At 28.7% G+C, this 16,461-nt stretch overlaps 1 protein-coding gene and 1 long non-coding RNA gene across 2 annotated transcripts; both read left to right on the top strand.

The window, feature by feature from the left end:
* The first annotated feature begins 7,009 nt into the window (after positions 1–7,009).
* On the top strand, positions 7,010–8,025 carry LOC121129768 (uncharacterized). Its single transcript, XM_040725495.2, has 4 exons — positions 7,010–7,230; positions 7,292–7,368; positions 7,430–7,522; positions 7,577–8,025. Exons 1-4 carry the CDS (start codon positions 7,163–7,165, stop codon positions 7,888–7,890), a joined length of 552 nt encoding a protein of 183 aa, XP_040581429.1. The 5' UTR covers positions 7,010–7,162; the 3' UTR covers positions 7,891–8,025.
* Positions 8,026–15,350: 7,325 nt separating this feature from the next.
* Positions 15,351–16,054, top strand: LOC121129804 (uncharacterized). The gene is made up of 3 exons (XR_005868517.2): positions 15,351–15,397; positions 15,459–15,551; positions 15,607–16,054. It is a non-coding gene; the product is annotated as an uncharacterized lncRNA (long non-coding RNA).
* The last annotated feature ends 407 nt before the right edge of the window (positions 16,055–16,461 follow it).

Raw genomic sequence — 16,461 nt, 5'->3', positions numbered from 1 at the left:
TTATGAATACTTTAACTTATTTTTGTATATTCAAATTGTCTATCAATTTTTCTGGGTTGATTGTATTTACAATCCACCCTAACTACAGTCAAACTTGTATTAAGCAATAAGACAATCGAACCCGAAAATGCAAACGCTTAGTGCAGGGGATCTATTAAGCAAGGTTTCCTATTCTGCAACAATTCTATATTTGAATCCAGTGGTACGTGAGAATTCGTCAGTAGGTACTCAGGTTTTGTGTAGTAAGCAAATAAGACTTTTTTAAATGGGTCAAGTAGTTCAATATATCAATGATTACACATATGGAACACAACTGAAGAAGTATTATAGTTATTACCTTAACTGCAAATAGTGTTAATTCTGTGTTTAGGTCATTCTTATTGAAAAGTTCTCTCTCACACACAATATCTTTAAAATGTATACTCAGTCTTGGACTAATAACTACGTAATATGAATTAATTATATCTTAGGTAGCGGCAAAAACGAGTTATTAGTCTTTAAGTTATATTCTTTTGTCTATTTCATCTAATTAGTATTTCAGGAGATAAGAAATTTATAGCGAAGTGTATTCGTCTCTTAAAGTAAGCTCAAGCGCAAAAACTCCAAAAACCTTCAAAAGTTATCATAATCGCTTGTTTAAAGTAATTGAAATCCATGTCTTCTGAGCATTTGGCAAAAATCACGACTATATCTAAATTTTACTGAAGACAAGGAGTCATTCAAGACACTTGTAATGAAGCATACGACGCTATGTCATCGAAAAAGATCTTTTTGTTATATGAATTGTTATTGTTATATGATGTTGTAGTGAACATCCCGGCGTGGCGAGGAGCAAAGGCGACTTATGACTCATTTGATCCTTTTATTTACTTTCTATATAATCATTCAACAATAATGTCATTAATTATAATTAAACAGTGATTGTCATTTCAACCAATTTAATAAATAAGGACCCTACTCTTGCATTATTTTCTTTTGCTTCCTTATTTCAATCGGCAGACGCATTGTCCTTTTAGGTCTTTATATACATCCAGGTGGTAAATAATAAAGGCTTATCTTTTCTATATCCCTCACCTACTTTTTTAATTTACTCAATATTTCTTTTAGTATAGTCATATTTATTTCAGAGTGATTTTTTAAAGTAATGTAAACTGAGGATTGAATTAACCTTTATCCAGCTAATCCCTGAATCTTAAAACCAACATCATCGTTACTTCTTACTAAGCCATTAATATGTTGAAATTTTTTAATTACATTTACAAAAGACTTTGTAGTGATGACTATAAATCCTGCTCCACTTTTACAATCATTTAACATTAGAATTTTGTCCTCTTTTTGTTGTGTCGAATGACGAGGTTGCTAGACATATTCTATTTTTTAGAGTAATCTACAACGACCGAGCAAAACGAAGAGAAGGTGTAGAGGAATAATACAAGCTAATATAAGGAGCACTTATTATTATCATCAATATATATTATTGACTACTCTGACAAGTTGTAAGAAATCACAGTTATTTATACTTAAGATAGAAACAGTACTTAACATACATCATATCAAATAAAATAATAATAGCAATAAAAACAATAAGCAGGGAAATGAAAAGAAAGAAGATCCTTTTAACATACACTAAACTCTGACGAAGTCAAAGATTTCCTCGTATTGTCCCATATTTTGGGTGACCCCTATTAATTTTAACCCTTGGGTATATTTCCCATCCAAATACAACTTATTCCAAAAAAGGTTATTGTTAATTTTTTCTTAACATCATAAACTGCATTTTTTCCATAAGATTTCTTCATTTTTTTTGGTGTCCATAGATCCTCATTCTGCTCCGAGAAACATTTGAGTACGTCCCCCCCTTTTTTTTTTTTCAGGATTGCCACGTCGAGTTTTCCTTTTCTTCTCCCTCTGCACTTTTACAGGAATTCATGATATTAAGTGGGCCTAACTTCTTAAGTAAGTTGTTAGTTCCCTGAACTAATGCATTACTCAGGGATTTTGGGGATGCCCTGTCCTGGGGGCAAACGCCAATTCACCCTTACATATTATATTTTCTGAAGTAAGACATATATATCAAAAATATATATTAAAAAAGAGCATGCAGGTTAAAGTCATCCAAAATTGTTATATATATATTTTTTAATCTTAGTACAAAAACGTATTTATATTTTTTTTTAAATCTCAGAAGTTGCTCATAGGCTGTGATACTCAGATACACAAACAGATAGGCAAAAAAAGCTATATTCTATTTTTATGAGGTTCAACGTATTTTTTGGAATGTTTAAATTCTATTTTCATCTGATTTGAATGAAATTTATTAGGTCAAATAATCCATTACTGGGAAACTCAAAAATTACATTCAGATCCGTGACTCACTATTAATCTCTTTTTCAGGATGAATTGGATCATAAATCTTATTGTTTAACAAATAGAGATATCCAACTAAATTATTCTTCAAAAAATATAATTAAACTTTATCAAAATATATGACAAATGGTGTAGCTAACACATTTGTCGTATTAATTTTATGAGACCCATATCTGAAATTTCATTTTTGAGTTTTCTAGTAATACTGGGTGGTCCATTGAATCTTAACAATACTAATACAATAATTACTGAAAGTTGAGTGATTGAAATTAACTTATATTTAATCATAAATAATTAGTTACTAAACCAAAAAATCTGAGCTCTCTATCTCACGTAAAAGTCGAGATATTACACTTGAACGTAATTGGCGCATTTCTACTCTCGGACTGTAAGCAGTAAAGAAAAACTAAATCAGTTTGGATTTAGCTCTCAAAGAAAAATTATATTCTAGGCTTAATTTAATTCGTGAAAATTTGGTGGCACCCTGTGTAATTAAAGTAATTAAAACAGATACACGTACAAATATTAAGAAGTCCATAATGTCTATAAGAGATAAAACTAATCGCTACAAACTATTTAAAATACAACACATGTTGTTATGTAAAACTTCTAATTTATTGTCACGCAACGTTTGATATTAATTTACGACCATTTTATGAAAGATCTTTGAATGGTATGGTGTTAAACCCCGATAATTTTTGCATGGGTCGTGATGGAGTTAAACGGATTGGGCTGCGCTGTTTCCTTTAACTCCTCCAAGTCCGGTTCGGCCCTTTTGACAGATCCCTTCTTCCTCTCCAGCGTTTAAGACTTGCTGACGGCACATAAAGTGCTCTTAGAGACGCCTAACTGCTCGCAGTGGGAGTGTGGAGATGCACCAATAACGTTCAAGTGTAAATTTTTGACTTTTACGTGAGATAGAGAGCTCAGATTTTTTTGTTTAGTAACTTATTATTTATGATTAAATATATTTAAATATAAGTTAATTACAATCACTCAACTTTCAGTAATTATTGTATGATTAGTATTCAGATTTCAATGGACCACCCAGTATTACTAGAACACTCAAAAATGAAATTTCAGATCTGTAACTCATTCCGGCCCTGAGTTTTGAGCTTCTTTTCATTATGAATTTATTATTAAATCGTATGGAACTCCTTCATGTTAGGGATTGTAGTTGGTTAATCACTTAACTGATAGATACATATATTTTATTATTTGATAGCGATTGAGCTATACAACTAAATTATTGTTACATAATTAGGGTTTGAAAATTTAAGAGGTTTAATTTGTTCATATGTATGTATATAATAAAATGTCAAATTAAATAATTTCTAGAGCTGTAATTCTTATCAAATTCAGCAAATCATGTCATCATTTTAAATCAATTCACGTGCAATATTCATTATTCAAAATAGTATTTTTAGAAATTATTTCTTACACAAAACCAATGGTTTAATCAAGATATGATAATTTATGGGTGTCATAAAATTAATACGACAAATGTGTTAGCTACACCATTTGTCATACATTTGGTTAAAATTTAATTATATTTTTGAAGAATAATTTAGTTGGATATCTCTATTTGTTAAACAATAAGATATATGATCCAATTCATCCTGAAAAAGAGATTAATAGTGAGTCACGGATCTGAATGTAATTTTTAAGTTTCCTAGTAATGGATTATTGGACCTAATAAATTTCATTCAAATCAGATGAAAATAGAATTTAAACATTCCAAAAAATACGTTAAACCTCATAAAAAATTATTCCCGTGTCGAAGATCCAAGAATTTTAATACTGAGCAATTTCTTGAATTTAAGATTAAAGTTATTTTTTGATAAAATAAATAATGGGGTCACATTGGAGTGCCAATTAAATCATTTTTGTGCCAAAGTAAATAAATGTTTTTCGCATGCGTTTCCTTGAATAAAAATAAGCCTTCTAATTGTACACATTTTCGGAAAACAACAGGATTTTGTTTTAATATTATTCCTATACTACACATTAGGCTTGTTTGAAAAAGTAAAAAAATTAGTTAAGGTAAACTTCTATTAAAAGTTTTTATATAAATATTTATGATAAACCATTTTTTACGTGTCTATTAAACTGATAGAAATAGAATATAGCTTTTTTGCCTATCTGTTTGTTTATCTGAGTATCACAGCCTATGAGCAACTTCTGAGATTAAAAAAAAAAATGTAAATACGTTTTTGTACTTAGATTAAAAAATATATATATACCAATTTTGGATGACTTTAACCTGTATGCTCTTTTTTAAAAGGAAACCAAACTTTTCAGAAATAAATCAAAAATTTCAAATATTAAAATTTATATTTTATTGAAAATTGAGTATGAGCTAATTATACAAAAAATAACCTTCGAGGACGTACAATGTTTCACAAATTTAGAAAATTTCATTATTTTTCAAAACAGTTTTACTTGTTAAAATCTTTTATCTTAATTGTAAAAAACAAGCAAATCTTTGTTGAACTACTAGTAAAAAAATTGTTTGTATCAATTTGAAATTTTATTTTGTTGACTCATTATGAATATTTAATCCGTATTCATTGATTTTTTAGGAATTATACCTTCATTTAAACAAAATAATATACGTTTGCAAACATCCATGTAATGAATACTGATTCATTATATATTCACCTAGTCTATTATTAGAGCATATTAAAATAATATACGTTTGCAAACATCCATGTAATGAATACTGATTCATTATATATTCACCTAGTCTATTATTAGAGCATATTGTCCTACCCAAGAAAGGTGATATAATATTCGAAATATAGCTACTTTTGGACCTACAACGTCATTGTCTCTATAATACAAAAATATACAACATGTTTTTGTCAGGTGTCGAATTTCCTGTTCTTTTCTTTTAATCAGTGTTCTAAATATTGATAGGTTGGATTAAAAACTTATTATCCTAAGCTCTGAACTATTCCTTGCAACAATTTAATAATAACTCCTCTCTTTGGAAGAATTACTTAACTGGTTTCAACTGATTTTCGGCCCTTTTTCTTCTTCTATATAAATTAAAGGTTGTGAGAATACAAAAGATATAATGACGCACAACAAAATGTGTGTGTGTTTTTTTTTTTTTAAATATGTCATAATATTTTATTAAATACGTATATTTGACTGACAATTAAATACTAATCCTTATGTTGTTGTAGAAATAAAGAGGGAATCAAATGAGTGGATGAATGTTATAAATATATTTATTCATAAGTAACCTCCATGAATGAATTTGGAAAATTAATATTCTCTCAAAAAAAAAATGTATTTTTATATTCGTATAGGAATCAATCATTATTTCCAGAAAATGGATATGTGTGACTTAATAAATATATTTTATAAAGAAAAATAAAAATTTACTAATAGTTTCCGTAACAAAAAAAGCATCATTCCCCGAAAAATGTTCGCTCTATTAGAGAAATTAGATTTTGTGGTTAGTAAAAGAAAGATCATATACATTAAAATTATAACAAAAAAACTTCAATGATAAAGATGGTACTACTGATTAAAGAAAAATAACTTTAATTGTAGGGTGCAAATCCTTGTGATTTTTATTTATTTAGGTTTACATTCAATTTAAGTTATGATTAATATTATTTTTGTTTCTGCTTAAAAAAAATATTTAGCTTAAACTTTCTTAAATATAAAATTAATCACTATACTTAAGTATAGAAGAAAAAAAGAGAGGCCATTCTTAAATTTTGACGATCTTGACACTTTCCAAAACTATTTTAAAATTATTTACTAACTGACAACTGATTTTGGGCCTTTTTTCTGTTTTTTTTTTTTTTTTTTGGGGGATGTAGAGTGATATAATGAAGGTTACAACGTATTATCATCTTTATTATTCTTGATAGCGTTACTTTCTTCTAGGAAACTAATTGTAAAAACTCTGTATATTAGTCAAAATTATATTGGATTTTACATATATTTTGAATGATACTCAATCATTAGTATCAATAATACTAAGCAGATTTCCGCCTCATAGGTTAAATATAATTTTATAATTTTCTGCATACCATTTCAGTATATTCATCAAACATTTTCAGGAGCGTCCAGAGTGGGTGGGCTGGGCAGATTGTAGCCCCCATTTTTTTTTTTTTTTTTTTTTTTGATTTTTGCTGCTTTTTTTCTTCGTTTGGGAAAAATTTAAATTTATTTTAAATATAGTTCATGATTATTGAAATTTTGAATTCACAAAAACGCTATACTTCCCCAACCTTTACCCCTTCTTATTGCGTAAATTATTCTTTTTTTTAATAAATGAGTTATAGTATACTTATGCTGCGTTTCCTTAAAGATATAAATCCTTGTCATACCTCCTCGCGAACGTGAGGGTCTCTAGTTACTACGGAATGAATGACGTAAAAGCCTCTTAGAAGGTCAAAAAAAAAAAGTTAGGTGAACTTGGACACCCATATCAGAGTGAAAAACTGTGTGACATATAATATATGACAAACAGAAAGTGGGAGAAGTGAGAGAAGGCAGGTGATAAACAGGGCCGTGCTGGTAGGAAGACACAAAAAAAAAAGTGTTCTCTTCTAACTCCAGTAGATGACGTATACATACAATCCACTTAATATATAATCCTTGTACAATATGTATCTTTCCTTCTCTGGGAAAGACTGGGCATATTGCGAGTACCTACGTAGATTGAATTCAAGAGAATAATTTCCTTTTTTTTAAATTGACTTTTGACATATATATATATGTATTGAAAAAATTATTGGTATATCAGTATAACGAAACAGCTTGTGTCAAAATGTTCAGTTGGATAGTCGTTTTTGTCCTTTCTCTCCTTAGTATACCAAATCAAGTGGAGTCCCAAGAGTGAGTATAGTTATTCACTATATTGAATAAATTAAATAATATATTCAAATTATACTTCTAGATGCAACTTAGGAGTATTTGAGGGATCTTGGGTGGAAACTACTAGTGTAAATAAGCTTTTATTTTATAAAAATATAGGTATTTGTTTCCATAAATAAGTCATTCAAATATTGTAATTGATTAAAATTCTTAACTGTAGGAGCTCCTAAAACAATACTGGATCAAATTGTACATAAACAAAACTCAATGATCATAAATAAAAATGCGAAAGGATTTCGAATTAAATTTTCGGGTATAACCTCCTTTATATTTAAATGACCTTATAACCCATATATTTTTTTTTTAGAATATTCTTTGGAAAAAACTGATCTGATATTTGACATGTTTAAGAAAGGACCTTCTCATAATATGAAATTGATCAATGGAAAGGATGCAATTGTATTCTTAAGCTGTTACGGAAATTTATTCACCGCCACTTATAAAATATTACCGGGTGATGAAATAACTTTAGATGAGAAAATATATACAGAGAAGAGAATGGCTTCAAATGAAAAAATATACATTGAGAGAATGGCGCACTCTGGAGTAATGTTTGCTCGTTATACATATTCCAGTGATGATAACAACATCATATATTATACAATCTATAAAATGATCTAGACATTATAACTTGTTTTTCAAAATAAAATGATAAAAAGATCAGGGTCGTCGTCAGCATGGATGAGAGAAAAGACTAAAACCTTCTATCTCTTCTATAGCGGACGTCCCTGTACATTAAATATCAAATTTGTTTAATTATGAATACTTTAACTTATTTTTGTATATTCAAATTGTCTATCAATTTTTCTGGGTTGATTGTATTTACAATCCACCCTAACTACAGTCAAACTTGTATTAAGCAATAAGACAATCGAACCCGAAAATGCAAACGCTTAGTGCAGGGGATCTATTAAGCAAGGTTTCCTATTCTGCAACAATTCTATATTTGAATCCAGTGGTACGTGAGAATTCGTCAGTAGGTACTCAGGTTTTGTGTAGTAAGCAAATAAGACTTTTTTTTAAATGGGTCAAGTAGTTCAATATATCAATGATTACACATATGGAACACAACTGAAGAAGTATTATAGTTATTACCTTAACTGCAAATAGTGTTAATTCTGTGTTTAGGTCATTCTTATTGAAAAGTTCTCTCTCACACACAATATCTTTAAAATGTATACTCAGTCTTGGACTAATAACTACGTAATATGAATTAATTATATCTTAGGTAGCGGCAAAAACGAGTTATTAGTCTTTAAGTTATATTCTTTTGTCTATTTCATCTAATTAGTATTTCAGGAGATAAGAAATTTATAGCGAAGTGTATTCGTCTCTTAAAGTAAGCTCAAGCGCAAAAACTCCAAAAACCTTCAAAAGTTATCATAATCGCTTGTTTAAAGTAATTGAAATCCATGTCTTCTGAGCATTTGGCAAAAATCACGACTATATCTAAATTTTACTGAAGACAAGGAGTCATTCAAGACACTTGTAATGAAGCATACGACGCTATGTCATCGAAAAGATCTTTTTGTTATATGAATTGTTATTGTTATATGATGTTGTAGTGAACATCCCGGCGTGGCGAGGAGCAAAGGCGACTTATGACTCATTTGATCCTTTTATTTACTTTCTATATAATCATTCAACAATAATGTCATTAATTATAATTAAACAGTGATTGTCATTTCAACCAATTTAATAAATAAGGACCCTACTCTTGCATTATTTTCTTTTGCTTCCTTATTTCAATCGGCAGACGCATTGTCCTTTTAGGTCTTTATATACATCCAGGTGGTAAATAATAAAGGCTTATCTTTTCTATATCCCTCACCTACTTTTTTAATTTACTCAATATTTCTTTTAGTATAGTCATATTTATTTCAGAGTGATTTTTTAAAGTAATGTAAACTGAGGATTGAATTAACCTTTATCCAGCTAATCCCTGAATCTTAAAACCAACATCATCGTTACTTCTTACTAAGCCATTAATATGTTGAAATTTTTTAATTACATTTACAAAAGACTTTGTAGTGATGACTATAAATCCTGCTCCACTTTTACAATCATTTAACATTAGAATTTTGTCCTCTTTTTGTTGTGTCGAATGACGAGGTTGCTAGACATATTCTATTTTTTTAGAGTAATCTACAACGACCGAGCAAAACGAAGAGAAGGTGTAGAGGAATAATACAAGCTAATATAAGGAGCACTTATTATTATCATCAATATATATTATTGACTACTCTGACAAGTTGTAAGAAATCACAGTTATTTATACTTAAGATAGAAACAGTACTTAACATACATCATATCAAATAAAATAATAATAGCAATAAAAACAATAAGCAGGGAAATGAAAAGAAAGAAGATCCTTTTAACATACACTAAACTCTGACGAAGTCAAAGATTTCCTCGTATTGTCCCATATTTTGGGTGACCCCTATTAATTTTAACCCTTGGGTATATTTCCCATCCAAATACAACTTATTCCAAAAAAGGTTATTGTTAATTTTTTCTTAACATCATAAACTGCATTTTTTCCATAAGATTTCTTCATTTTTTTTGGTGTCCATAGATCCTCATTCTGCTCCGAGAAACATTTGAGTACGTCCCCCCCTTTTTTTTTTTTTTTTTCAGGATTGCCACGTCGAGTTTTCCTTTTCTTCTCCCTCTGCACTTTTACAGGAATTCATGATATTAAGTGGGCCTAACTTCTTAAGTAAGTTGTTAGTTCCCTGAACTAATGCATTACTCAGGGATTTTGGGGATGCCCTGTCCTGGGGGCAAACGCCAATTCACCCTTACATATTATATTTTCTGAAGTAAGACATATATATCAAAAAATATATATTAAAAAAAGAGCATGCAGGTTAAAGTCATCCAAAATTGTTATATATATATTTTTTAATCTTAGTACAAAAACGTATTTATATTTTTTTTTAAATCTCAGAAGTTGCTCATAGGCTGTGATACTCAGATACACAAACAGATAGGCAAAAAAGCTATATTCTATTTTTATGAGGTTCAACGTATTTTTTGGAATGTTTAAATTCTATTTTCATCTGATTTGAATGAAATTTATTAGGTCAAATAATCCATTACTGGGAAACTCAAAAATTACATTCAGATCCGTGACTCACTATTAATCTCTTTTTCAGGATGAATTGGATCATAAATCTTATTGTTTAACAAATAGAGATATCCAACTAAATTATTCTTCAAAAAATATAATTAAACTTTATCAAAATATATGACAAATGGTGTAGCTAACACATTTGTCGTATTAATTTTATGAGACCCATATCTGAAATTTCATTTTTGAGTTTTCTAGTAATACTGGGTGGTCCATTGAATCTTAACAATACTAATACAATAATTACTGAAAGTTGAGTGATTGAAATTAACTTATATTTAATCATAAATAATTAGTTACTAAACCAAAAATCTGAGCTCTCTATCTCACGTAAAAGTCGAGATATTACACTTGAACGTAATTGGCGCATTTCTACTCTCGGACTGTAAGCAGTAAAGAAAAACTAAATCAGTTTGGATTTAGCTCTCAAAGAAAAATTATATTCTAGGCTTAATTTAATTCGTGAAAATTTGGTGGCACCCTGTGTAATTAAAGTAATTAAAACAGATACACGTACAAATATTAAGAAGTCCATAATGTCTATAAGAGATAAAACTAATCGCTACAAACTATTTAAAATACAACACATGTTGTTATGTAAAACTTCTAATTTATTGTCACGCAACGTTTGATATTAATTTACGACCATTTTATGAAAGATCTTTGAATGGTATGGTGTTAAACCCCGATAATTTTTGCATGGGTCGTGATGGAGTTAAACGGATTGGGCTGCGCTGTTTCCTTTAACTCCTCCAAGTCCGGTTCGGCCCTTTTGACAGATCCCTTCTTCCTCTCCAGCGTTTAAGACTTGCTGACGGCACATAAAGTGCTCTTAGAGACGCCTAACTGCTCGCAGTGGGAGTGTGGAGATGCACCAATAACGTTCAAGTGTAAATTTTTGACTTTTACGTGAGATAGAGAGCTCAGATTTTTTTGTTTAGTAACTTATTATTTATGATTAAATATATTTAAATATAAGTTAATTACAATCACTCAACTTTCAGTAATTATTGTATGATTAGTATTCAGATTTCAATGGACCACCCAGTATTACTAGAACACTCAAAAATGAAATTTCAGATCTGTAACTCATTCCGGCCCTGAGTTTTGAGCTTCTTTTCATTATGAATTTATTATTAAATCGTATGGAACTCCTTCATGTTAGGGATTGTAGTTGGTTAATCACTTAACTGATAGATACATATATTTTATTATTTGATAGCGATTGAGCTATACAACTAAATTATTGTTACATAATTAGGGTTTGAAAATTTAAGAGGTTTAATTTGTTCATATGTATGTATATAATAAAATGTCAAATTAAATAATTTCTAGAGCTGTAATTCTTATCAAATTCAGCAAATCATGTCATCATTTTAAATCAATTCACGTGCAATATTCATTATTCAAAATAGTATTTTTAGAAATTATTTCTTACACAAAACCAATGGTTTAATCAAGATATGATAATTTATGGGTGTCATAAAATTAATACGACAAATGTGTTAGCTACACCATTTGTCATACATTTGGTTAAAATTTAATTATATTTTTTGAAGAATAATTTAGTTGGATATCTCTATTTGTTAAACAATAAGATATATGATCCAATTCATCCTGAAAAAGAGATTAATAGTGAGTCACGGATCTGAATGTAATTTTTAAGTTTCCTAGTAATGGATTATTGGACCTAATAAATTTCATTCAAATCAGATGAAAATAGAATTTAAACATTCCAAAAAATACGTTAAACCTCATAAAAAATTATTCCCGTGTCGAAGATCCAAGAATTTTAATACTGAGCAATTTCTTGAATTTAAGATTAAAGTTATTTTTTGATAAAATAAATAATGGGGTCACATTGGAGTGCCAATTAAATCATTTTTTGTGCCAAAGTAAATAAATGTTTTTTCGCATGCGTTTCCTTGAATAAAAATAAGCCTTCTAATTGTACACATTTTCGGAAAACAACAGGATTTTGTTTTAATATTATTCCTATACTACACATTAGGCTTGTTTGAAAAAGTAAAAAAATTAGTTAAGGTAAACTTCTATTAAAAGTTTTTATATAAATATTTATGATAAACCATTTTTTACGTGTCTATTAAACTGATAGAAATAGAATATAGCTTTTTTGCCTATCTGTTTGTTTATCTGAGTATCACAGCCTATGAGCAACTTCTGAGATTAAAAAAAAATGTAAATACGTTTTTGTACTTAGATTAAAAAATATATATATACCAATTTTGGATGACTTTAACCTGTATGCTCTTTTTTTAAAAGGAAACCAAACTTTTCAGAAATAAATCAAAAAATTTCAAATATTAAAATTTATATTTTATTGAAAATTGAGTATGAGCTAATTATACAAAAAATAACCTTCGAGGACGTACAATGTTTCACAAATTTAGAAAATTTCATTATTTTTCAAAACAGTTTTACTTGTTAAAATCTTTTATCTTAATTGTAAAAAACAAGCAAATCTTTGTTGAACTACTAGTAAAAAAATTGTTTGTATCAATTTGAAATTTTATTTTGTTGACTCATTATGAATATTTAATCCGTATTCATTGATTTTTTAGGAATTATACCTTCATTTAAACAAAATAATATACGTTTGCAAACATCCATGTAATGAATACTGATTCATTATATATTCACCTAGTCTATTATTAGAGCATATTAAAATAATATACGTTTGCAAACATCCATGTAATGAATACTGATTCATTATATATTCACCTAGTCTATTATTAGAGCATATTGTCCTACCCAAGAAAGGTGATATAATATTCGAAATATAGCTACTTTTGGACCTACAACGTCATTGTCTCTATAATACAAAAATATACAACATGTTTTTGTCAGGTGTCGAATTTCCTGTTCTTTTCTTTTAATCAGTGTTCTAAATATTGATAGGTTGGATTAAAAACTTATTATCCTAAGCTCTGAACTATTCCTTGCAACAATTTAATAATAACTCCTCTCTTTGGAAGAATTACTTAACTGGTTTCAACTGATTTTCGGCCCTTTTTCTTCTTCTATATAAATTAAAGGTTGTGAGAATACAAAAGATATAATGACGCACAACAAAATGTGTGTGTGTTTTTTTTTTTTAAATATGTCATAATATTTTATTAAATACGTATATTTGACTGACAATTAAATACTAATCCTTATGTTGTTGTAGAAATAAAGAGGGAATCAAATGAGTGGATGAATGTTATAAATATATTTATTCATAAGTAACCTCCATGAATGAATTTGGAAAATTAATATTCTCTCAAAAAAAATGTATTTTTTATATTCGTATAGGAATCAATCATTATTTCCAGAAAATGGATATGTGTGACTTAATAAATATATTTTATAAAGAAAAATAAAAATTTACTAATAGTTTCCGTAACAAAAAAAGCATCATTCCCCGAAAAATGTTCGCTCTATTAGAGAAATTAGATTTTGTGGTTAGTAAAAGAAAGATCATATACATTAAAATTATAACAAAAAAACTTCAATGATAAAGATGGTACTACTGATTAAAGAAAAATAACTTTAATTGTAGGGTGCAAATCCTTGTGATTTTTATTTATTTAGGTTTACATTCAATTTAAGTTATGATTAATATTATTTTTGTTTCTGCTTAAAAAAAATATTTAGCTTAAACTTTCTTAAATATAAAATTAATCACTATACTTAAGTATAGAAGAAAAAAAGAGAGGCCATTCTTAAATTTTGACGATCTTGACACTTTCCAAAACTATTTTAAAATTATTTACTAACTGACAACTGATTTTGGGCCTTTTTTCTGTTTTTTTTTTTTTTTTTTTTGGGGATGTAGAGTGATATAATGAAGGTTACAACGTATTATCATCTTTATTATTCTTGATAGCGTTACTTTCTTCTAGGAAACTAATTGTAAAAACTCTGTATATTAGTCAAAATTATATTGGATTTTACATATATTTTGAATGATACTCAATCATTAGTATCAATAATACTAAGCAGATTTCCGCCTCATAGGTTAAATATAATTTTATAATTTTCTGCATACCATTTCAGTATATTCATCAAACATTTTCAGGAGCGTCCAGAGTGGGTGGGCTGGGCAGATTGTAGCCCCCATTTTTTTTTTTTTTGATTTTTGCTGCTTTTTTCTTCGTTTGGGAAAAATTTAAATTTATTTTAAATATAGTTCATGATTATTGAAATTTTGAATTCACAAAAACGCTATACTTCCCCAACCTTTACCCCTTCTTATTGCGTAAATTATTCTTTTTTTTTAATAAATGAGTTATAGTATACTTATGCTGCGTTTCCTTAAAGATATAAATCCTTGTCATACCTCCTCGCGAACGTGAGGGTCTCTAGTTACTACGGAATGAATGACGTAAAAGCCTCTTAGAAGGTCAAAAAAAAAAAAGTTAGGTGAACTTGGACACCCATATCAGAGTGAAAAACTGTGTGACATATAATATATGACAAACAGAAAGTGGGAGAAGTGAGAGAAGGCAGGTGATAAACAGGGCCGTGCTGGTAGGAAGACACAAAAAAAAAAAAAAAGTGTTCTCTTCTAACTCCAGTAGATGACGTATACATACAATCCACTTAATATATAATCCTTGTACAATATGTATCTTTCCTTCTCTGGGAAAGACTGGGCATATTGCGAGTACCTACGTAGATTGAATTCAAGAGAATAATTTCCTTTTTTTTAAATTGACTTTTGACATATATATATATGTATTGAAAAAATTATTGGTATATCAGTATAACGAAACAGCTTGTGTCAAAATGTTCAGTTGGATAGTCGTTTTTGTCCTTTCTCTCCTTAGTATACCAAATCAAGTGGAGTCCCAAGAGTGAGTATAGTTATTCACTATATTGAATAAATTAAATAATATATTCAAATTATACTTCTAGATGCAACTTAGGAGTATTTGAGGGATCTTGGGTGGAAAACTAGTGTAAATAAGCTTTTATTTTATAAAAATATAGGTATTTGTTTCCATAAATAAGTCATTCAAATATTGTAATTGATTAAAATTCTTAACTGTAGGAGCTCCTAAAACAATACTGGATCAAATTGTACATAAACAAAACTCAATGATCATAAATAAAAATGCGAAAGGATTTCGAATTAAATTTTCGGGTATAACCTCCTTTATATTTAAATGACCTTATAACCCATATATTTTTTTTTTTAGAATATTCTTTGGAAAAAACTGATCTGATATTTGACATGTTTAAGAAAGGACCTTCTCATAATATGAAATTGATCAATGGAAAGGATGCAATTGTATTCTTAAGCTGTTACGGAAATTTATTCACCGCCACTTATAAAATATTACCGGGTGATGAAATAACTTTAGATGAGAAAATATATACAGAGAAGAGAATGGCTTCAAATGAAAAATATACATTGAGAGAATGGCGCACTCTGGAGTAATGTTTGCTCGTTATACATATTCCAGTGATGATAACAACATCATATATTATACAATCTATAAAATGATCTAGACATTATAACTTGTTTTTCAAAATAAAATGATAAAAAGATCAGGGTCGTCGTCAGCATGGATGAGAGAAAAGACTAAAACCTTCTATCTCTTCTATAGCGGACGTCCCTGTACATTAAATATCAAATTTGTTTAATTATGAATACTTTAACTTATTTTTGTATATTCAAATTGTCTATCAATTTTTCTGGGTTGATTGTATTTACAATCCACCCTAACTACAGTCAAACTTGTATTAAGCAATAAGACAATCGAACCCGAAAATGCAAACGCTTAGTGCAGGGGATCTATTAAGCAAGGTTTCCTATTCTGCAACAATTCTATATTTGAATCCAGTGGTACGTGAGAATTCGTCAGTAGGTACTCAGGTTTTGTGTAGTAAGCAAATAAGACTTTTTTTTAAATGGGTCAAGTAGTTCAATATATCAATGATTACACATATGGAACACAACTGAAGAAGTATTATAGTTATTACTTTAACTGCAAATAGTGTTAATTCTGTGTTTAGGTCATTCTTATTGAAAAGTTCTCTCTCACACACAA

The sequence above is a fragment of the Lepeophtheirus salmonis genome, chromosome 14 (genome assembly GCF_016086655.4).
Source record: "Lepeophtheirus salmonis chromosome 14, UVic_Lsal_1.4, whole genome shotgun sequence".
Lineage (NCBI taxonomy): Eukaryota > Metazoa > Arthropoda > Copepoda > Siphonostomatoida > Caligidae > Lepeophtheirus > Lepeophtheirus salmonis.
This window is presented reverse-complemented; position numbering and strand designations above follow the sequence as displayed.

Excerpts from the sequence above, each read along its gene's own strand:
- LOC121129768 (XM_040725495.2), top strand. The coding sequence starts at position 7,163 with ATGTTCAGTTGGATAGTCGTTTTTGTCCTTTCTCTCCTTAGTATACCA. Across the intron at positions 7,231-7,291 it reads AATCAAGTGGAGTCCCAAGA|ATGCAACTTAGGAGTATTTG; the intron begins GTGAGTATAGTT and ends TTATACTTCTAG. Across the intron at positions 7,523-7,576 it reads ATTTCGAATTAAATTTTCGG|AATATTCTTTGGAAAAAACT; the intron begins GTATAACCTCCT and ends TTTTTTTTTTAG.